Source organism: Eptesicus fuscus, chromosome 19 (assembly GCF_027574615.1).
Source record: "Eptesicus fuscus isolate TK198812 chromosome 19, DD_ASM_mEF_20220401, whole genome shotgun sequence".
Classification (NCBI taxonomy): Eukaryota; Metazoa; Chordata; class Mammalia; order Chiroptera; family Vespertilionidae; genus Eptesicus; species Eptesicus fuscus.
Window position 1 is genome coordinate 2,984,691 of NC_072491.1, and position 6,950 is coordinate 2,991,640.

The following is a 6,950-nucleotide window of genomic DNA, read 5'->3' on the forward strand; positions in this document are numbered from 1 at the left end:
CTCGGAGAGCGGGCCCCTGACAACATCCGAAATCTGAGAGCCAAAAGCCACGCCAGCTGGTGGATGGATCAGGGCTCAGGCTCCCGAGCAGCCCAGCGCTGAGGCAGAGGGCGACCGCGCTACGGGCAGCGCCACCTGGTGGCAAGAAGAGTGGCGTGCACATGACGTACATCCTGAAACGGATGAACAAGGGAACGGGATGGGAGGGAAGCCTGCCCCTTCTCCCCTCCATTATCATTTCTCCCGGGAGCCAGACCCAGCAGTGACCCAGGATGTGAGAGTCCTATCAGCAAGGGAGACCCAGAAGGGTGCTCTGGCACGCTCGGGCTTTTTCCCACGCCAGGAGTATGCCGGGGATGCCTTGTAAAGCCCTGAAAATAGCAGCCGGGCTGGCTGGTGAGAGGCTGCAGAAAGGGACGGCTCGCCAGGGCGCAGGAGGAGAGCTGTGCCTGGGGAGGCGCGCTGAGTGTCCGCACCCGTTCACAGGTGCACGCAGAGGCCCGGCTCTGACAGCCGGTGGGTTAACTGCAGCCTCGGGCGCTGCCTCCCGTGGGAGCATCGTAAAAGCCCATCAGAGGCGGCTAACTCTGCACCCCACATTCACGGGAGACGCGTCCCCAAGAATGTGTTTCTCCCCGGCCGCTGTGGCTCAGTGGTTGAGCATCGACCTCTACAGCAAGTTTTCCCACTTCCTCCTGGACCCCTGACATACACGTAACGAAGACCCCTGCCTGGAACGCGTACTCAAGACTGAAGGCATCGCTGGGGAGCACAGGGGGAAAGCCAGCCTGCCTCCAGGTAAAACACATGTTCGGGAACCTCCTTTAAAAATTCATCCTCCCCGTCCCCCCCCTCCCCCGCCCCCAGAACCCTGAGGCTCAGCTGGTTGGGCATCTTCCTGTGCGCCGAAAGGCTGCCGGTTCGATTCCTGGTTGGGGCACATGCCCGGGTTGTGGGCTCGATTTCCCGTAGGGGGTGTGCAGGAGGCAGCTGATGGATGTTTTGCTTTCACATCAATGTCTCCCTCTCCCCTCTCCTCTCTCCCTCTCCCCTCTCCCTCTCTGGAAATCAATAGAAAATCTTTAACACATGAAGCACCCAGTCAGTCACCGGCGACTGACACTATACTTTCCATCCGGAAGACAAAACAGGCTGGCGCTTAATGTGTTAAAGGACTAAGGACTGGAAATGAGCTTCCCTGGACATCTCCATAAATGCTTACTTAAGGTATTAGGCAAAAAGCAAGCCTGAATTGAAGGGGAACAATGGCAAACGATTCTTTAAAAATAATAATAGTATTAAATAATTCATCATCACCAGTGGAAACTCCTAACCGGCGTCTACCATAGACACCTCACAGGAAGCACCGGCACTGAGGGCCCGGGATTTGGCAATGGCTGTTAGGATTTTTATCCCCAATGCTAAGGAGCACGCGACTTCCTTCTAACTGCTTAAAAAAAACGTAACGCGTTCTCCCTTCCCCGTGGGGGGGAGGGCACCGAGCACCAGGGCCCTGTGGTCCCCAGGCTGCCGCGGGCACTGCATCTGCTCACTCCATTGCTCCTCTGGTCCTGGGTGTCCGTGTGGCACCCGGGACGGCAGGCCGCTCCTGCAGGTCAGAAGGCTCACGTGGCATGTGACCAGGCTCCAAAGTTCTGGTTCTGATCTGCCCTAAGCACCCTCATTAGGGACTTCAGGAAGGAGAGCTGATTGCATTAGCGGGCACCGGCTCCAGCTCCCCGGGAAAGGATCAAAGGAAATAAACCTCTGATTCAAAGCAGACCTGACAGCCGCTCCTCAGTATCTCCCAGAGAAGGCCCATCCCCAGCGGGGCTCACTCTGCATCTCACGTAGGACCTGCTGGCACTTGTGCCTGGGAGCCAAGCAGAGACCTCCTCCCCCCTCAACTCAGGTGCTCCACCTTCGGAAGGGGCAAGGCTCCCCTGAGGGCTGGACTCCGAGGGTACTGATTCCTCTTCCTTTATGCTAATGAAGACATTCAGCTGAAAGGGCCAGGCACCATGTCAGGTGCCAAAGACAGAGACACAGGGCGAGCCCTGCCTCCAGCAGCTCACTCTGTCCCGGGGAGACAAGAGGTGCCAGAAACAGCCTGGCCGGTGTGGCTCAGTGGTTGAGCGTCGACCTATGAACCTGAGCATCGACCTATGAACCTGGGGATCACGGTTCGATTCCCTGTCAAGGTGCATGCCCAGGTTTCGGGCTCGATCCCCAGTGTGGGGCTGCAGGAGGCAGCCGATCACTGATTCTCTCTCATCATTGATGTTTCTATCTCTCTCCCTCTCCCTTCCTCTCGGAAAGCAATAAAAACATATTTAAAAACAAACAAACAGGAAACCCTAAGAAGTACAGTTAAAATCTAAATCACCACGCCCTCCTCCGGGTGTAGCAGAGGCTCACACTCTAGTATGAAAGAGCCCCACTTAAATATAATTCTGCAACTTTCATTCTCATTCTTCTCTTGTACTTTACACACCTGAGGACAGTCAAGCAAATCAAAAGCGTTTTCCAGAAGGCGTCCTCAAAAAATGAAGCCGGGTTTTGTGGCACAGAGAGGCGCGCAGGGCAAAGGGACACGTGTCACCCCTCACGTGCACCCCGCGTCACACTGAGTCCCAACATCAGAGGAGCGGGTGCAAGCTGAACGTTCGTTCTAAGCGACCGACACAGCGCTCCATCAACCGGGCGCACACGGACCACCTTCCTCGCGACTCCTCTGCTCCGCGGTCTCCCGCCACCGACCACTATGCATCACCTGGCAGCGAGCCAGCCGCCAATCCATATATTACATCCGATAATTAAAAATACAGGGTTCTGTAATCTTATTTAATGGTTCCTTGGCTTGTACTGAGAACCATCCACAGCGAGACCAGAGCGCGGGATTAAATTATAATGCGTAAGGCATTTCTGGAGATGGCTCGGAGTCCGAGTCAGCACTGGCCTCCCAGCAAACACAACACAGAACACAGCCCAGGGCAGCACTTTCATCTCCAATTAGCCTCCCTGGCAAGAGAGGGCACGGCCAATGCACCCTGCAGGCGCCTGCCTGGGGGGGAGGGGGGCGGGGGGAGGGGAAACAGCAAAGCCCTTTTTCTTTGATTTGGTTTTATATCATCAAGTAAACATTACATTACCCGTTACTTCTGGGAAAGAAACAAAAGTATTCAATATTGGGGGGGGGCGCGGGGGGCGGGCGGGCGGGCAAACCAGTTATCTTGAGAAAACAAAAATGAGAGTCAGCAACAAAGGCCCATCATAAAACACCAGCCGGACAAAGTCTAAAAGCCAACCTGACCCTGGCCGCTCTGGCTCAGCGGACAGAACATCGGCCTGTGGACTGAAGGGTCCCGGGTTCGATTCCGGTCGAGGGCACCTAGTTGGGCTGCAGACCCCCATCTCCAGCCCTGGGTGGGGCGCGTGTGGGAGGCAGCCAATCCATGGGTCCCTCCCGCGTGGATGCTTCTCCCCGTCTCTCCCCCTCCCTCTGGCTCTCTCTAAAAATCAAGGGAATACTATCCAGGGGTGAGGATTCACAAAATACAAAACGAACACATAAAAGCCAACCTCTGCTCCGATGTCCTCCCAGCTCAAGTGTTCACTGACAGCTGATTCGGAGAAAGAGGAATTCGGCCGGAGAGCTGGTCCCTGTGAACAAAGCCTTACTTGTTACTAAGGGACGGCGCCTTACCCGCAGGCTGTCCCGTTACCGCACTGCGCTGACCCCTGAAGTGACGGAGCGGTCGGGGGAGGGCTGCCCCTCCAAAGAGCCTCTTGGCCCGAGCGTGAACACCCTGCCAGAGCAGGCAGCCCCGAACGTTTGCTCCTTCGAAGGAGACCGGGAGACAAGCCCGGGAAGAAACGTTTTTTTGGGAAAATCCAGGTAAGTCGACCGGAAGCCAGCGTGTGAATGAAACCGATCTCTGAGGGCTCTAAGGGAACGCGGGCACAATGTTCTGCTCCATCTTTTCGGGGAGGCGTGCGCAGCAGGAACAATGCCCTAAAGAGAGGGCCCCGAGTTCCAGTCGCATCCCTCTTGGTCGCCTTATAGGCTTGCAGAGCGAGCGGGTCCTGGCTCCCTCCCCGGGAACGTGGGGACTTCAGAGCCGGCCCACAGGGCGCTGGAAACTTCCAGGCGCCACGCGGACACAGGCAGGGACCGCCCTGGGAGGCCTTCCCCGCCAGAGGTCACTGTGCCCGCCACCCCACGGGGCGGTGAACCCACCATCACCGTGCCAGTTGGCGCCGGACACCGAGTCCGGGGTCGGGGAGCAGAAGGACCTTGGAGGGAAGTTTCCTTGAGAGACAAAGGGAAACACAGCTCATTAAGCATTAAAATGCCCCCCCCACCCCGCACCAGCCAATCCCAAGAGATAGATGGCCTGATATCAGATTTAAAACCACAGCTGCCTAGCTGGGGGAGCTCCGATCTCAGGCAGTTTCAGAAACGCCCCGGCAGTCGGGGAGTTACGTAACAGCACCCTGAATGTCCCAGGGGCAGGCCCTGGCGCGGGGAGAGCAGCCTGTGGCTTGGGGGGGGGGGGGGGGCTGGCGTCTGGCGGAAAGGAAATCATCAGGAATGAGCCACACGGGGAGCGCACTCCTCCCGCCGCCCGACTGCTCGGGGTGAGAGACGTGCTTCCAGCAAGAGCCGCGTTTTCCGTGGAAAAGCGAGGGCTGGCATTTAAGATACACCGAATGGCAACGCTGCCCGGCGTCTGTTTCAAGGAACCGGAGGCCGGAACACTAGTAACAGCGCAGAAAGCAGAGGAGCTCTGAATGGGTGAGCCACACGGCGCTATGGCAACGCGGCCCGGGAGGGCTCTGACTTCCACAGCAACTCACTGAACTCGCGCTCTGCTCCTTCTGCGGGCACCCCGTCCCCGGAGTCGGCCTCTCTGTGCGGAAAAGCCCCCCCACCCCCACCCCAGCCCGCGGTCCAGAGCACTCCTCCCACTGCCCGTCTCACAGGACGGACAGGGACGTGCCCTTCACAGCGACGACGGCCCAGCCGGCAACAGAAGACAGACGTGGGTGCGCCCTGGAGAGCAGGGGGACAGCCGCCCGCAGACCCCACTGTGCAGCGGGGTGGGCATCCCACTTCGGTCCCCCCCCTCACGGAGGAATCCGCGCCTGCTACTCTCTCCCAAGCCCCTCTCCCTCATCATGAGCCCGAGATGAAAACCACACGGGAGCGCCCTGCACACCCCATCCCTGTCCCGCCGCCCAACTCCGACCGGACTCCCGGAGGCCGGGAGTCGCCCTCGGCTGCCACGGCCATCGATGCGCACACAGCCCCCTCTGGCCAGCGGCGGAGGTCACGGCTGTACCATACAGACACCCGGACACGAATGGAACGTGTCTGCCTCATCTCTCACTTCCAACAAGGAAGGAGCCGGGCCGGCGTGGAGGGCTTATCTCAGGAGCTATCTAGGCTGTCGCTGCAGAGTGAGCCACCAGGTCTGACCGTGCCCAGAAAGGGCTCCTGCCTTCGCCCTGAGGAAAAGCAGACCCAGGGGCCCCCCGCACCCCTCTCCATCTGAAAGGCGGATCCCAGACCCAGGAGGAGCGGAGAGCTGCTCTGCTCTGGAAGGAAGGGTTCCTTCGCCCTCCATCCCAGAAGCTTCCGGGGAAGCAGGAGGAGGAACCAGCCCGGGGTGCTGTCCGGGGAGGCACGCCTCCAGGTGCCCCGCACCCGCCCTGCACCTGCCAGGGCTGCCCACACCTGGGCTGGCCAGGGTCCTGCTAATGCCATGGGCGGCTGAGACTCCTTGGACCCTGAGCCAGCCACCCATGAGGGTCACCCAGCTCTTCCCCAAATGAGGGCAGGCGAGCCACCAGGGGCAAGATCTTGCGCCTGCCCCTTCTCTCCTGCCCCCTCCAAGGGCCAGTGTCAAGGGTTGTCCTGACTGTCTCACCCCAAGGAGGGCAGACTGCCCCTCCCCCCACCCCGCTCCGCTCGCCAGGGCTGCCAGAGACTCCGGAGAAACACAGGGGGAGGAGAGGAAGCGGCGCTCTCCCACCAGGACCCCTGCGTCCTTCTCTAAGGCGCCTGGGGTCTGCCCCAAACCTCCTCCGAGGCCCTCAAACTTCCCAACAACCCTAGCACCTGTTCCCTTCCCCTCTCTGCATCTGCGCCCCTCGAATCTTCCATCTTCCTCCGGCTCTCTCTTCAGTTCCTTGGGCAAACCAAACCCCAGCTCCCTGCCTCCCCCGCTCCTCTCCCAAGAGATCATTCCGCCCCCGCCCCAACAGAGCCCCCAGACGCGCCTGTCCCCCACCCCGAAGTTTCCCTCGGGTCTCCTCGGAGTCCCCAAGGACTACCTTCCAGTCCCACCGGAACGCCCAGCCTTCTTCCTTCCCGAGCCTCCCAGGTGTCCCATATCCTCCCAGGTTCCCCCCAAACGCCCCCCGATGGCTACCTGGGCCCCTCCGGTCTCCCCGAGGGCTCTTTCCAGCGCGGTCCCCCCACCCCCCTCCCCTGGCCCCAGGCCCCTGGCCATCACTCCCCAGGCGCCCCGGGCCCCGGCGGCAGTTGAGGGCCGGCGGCGCGCGCCCTCACCTTGGTTCACCAGCCGCAGGGCGTGCGTGAACGAGGGGTCCAGCGAGTCCTTCTCGGCCATCAGCTCCGGCAGGTACTTCTCCTCCATGCTCGCCGGCCGCCCGGCCCGGGACGCGGACTCGAGGCGGGCGGGCGGGCAGCCGCGGCCCCGCAACCCCCGACCGCGCCCGCGCCCCAGCGGCGCGGAACCCCGGACGCGGCCAAGCCCAGCCGGGCAGTCAGCCCCGCGGCAGCCGCACCGGCCGCGCAGCTCCGGTCCCCGGGGGTGGCCGCCCGCCGAGTGCCCCGCGCCCGCGGCCGCTCCTTGGGACGCGGACCCGCGCTCCCGCACCTGGCGCTGGGGGAGCGGGCGCGGGCCGGCGCGATAGGGGGA

The 6,950-nt window shown here is 61.2% G+C and overlaps 1 protein-coding gene across 1 annotated transcript in view; it reads right to left on the reverse strand.

The window, feature by feature from the left end:
- Positions 1–6,727, reverse strand: part of KHDRBS3 (KH RNA binding domain containing, signal transduction associated 3) — an 84,583-nt gene extending 77,856 nt beyond the window's left edge. The window contains exon 1 of the mRNA XM_054708451.1: positions 6,578–6,727. Coding sequence (XP_054564426.1) covers positions 6,578–6,665 — 88 coding nt within the window. The 5' untranslated portion in view covers positions 6,666–6,727. The remainder of the gene's footprint in view (positions 1–6,577) is intronic.
- Positions 6,728–6,950: the final 223 nt, after the last annotated feature.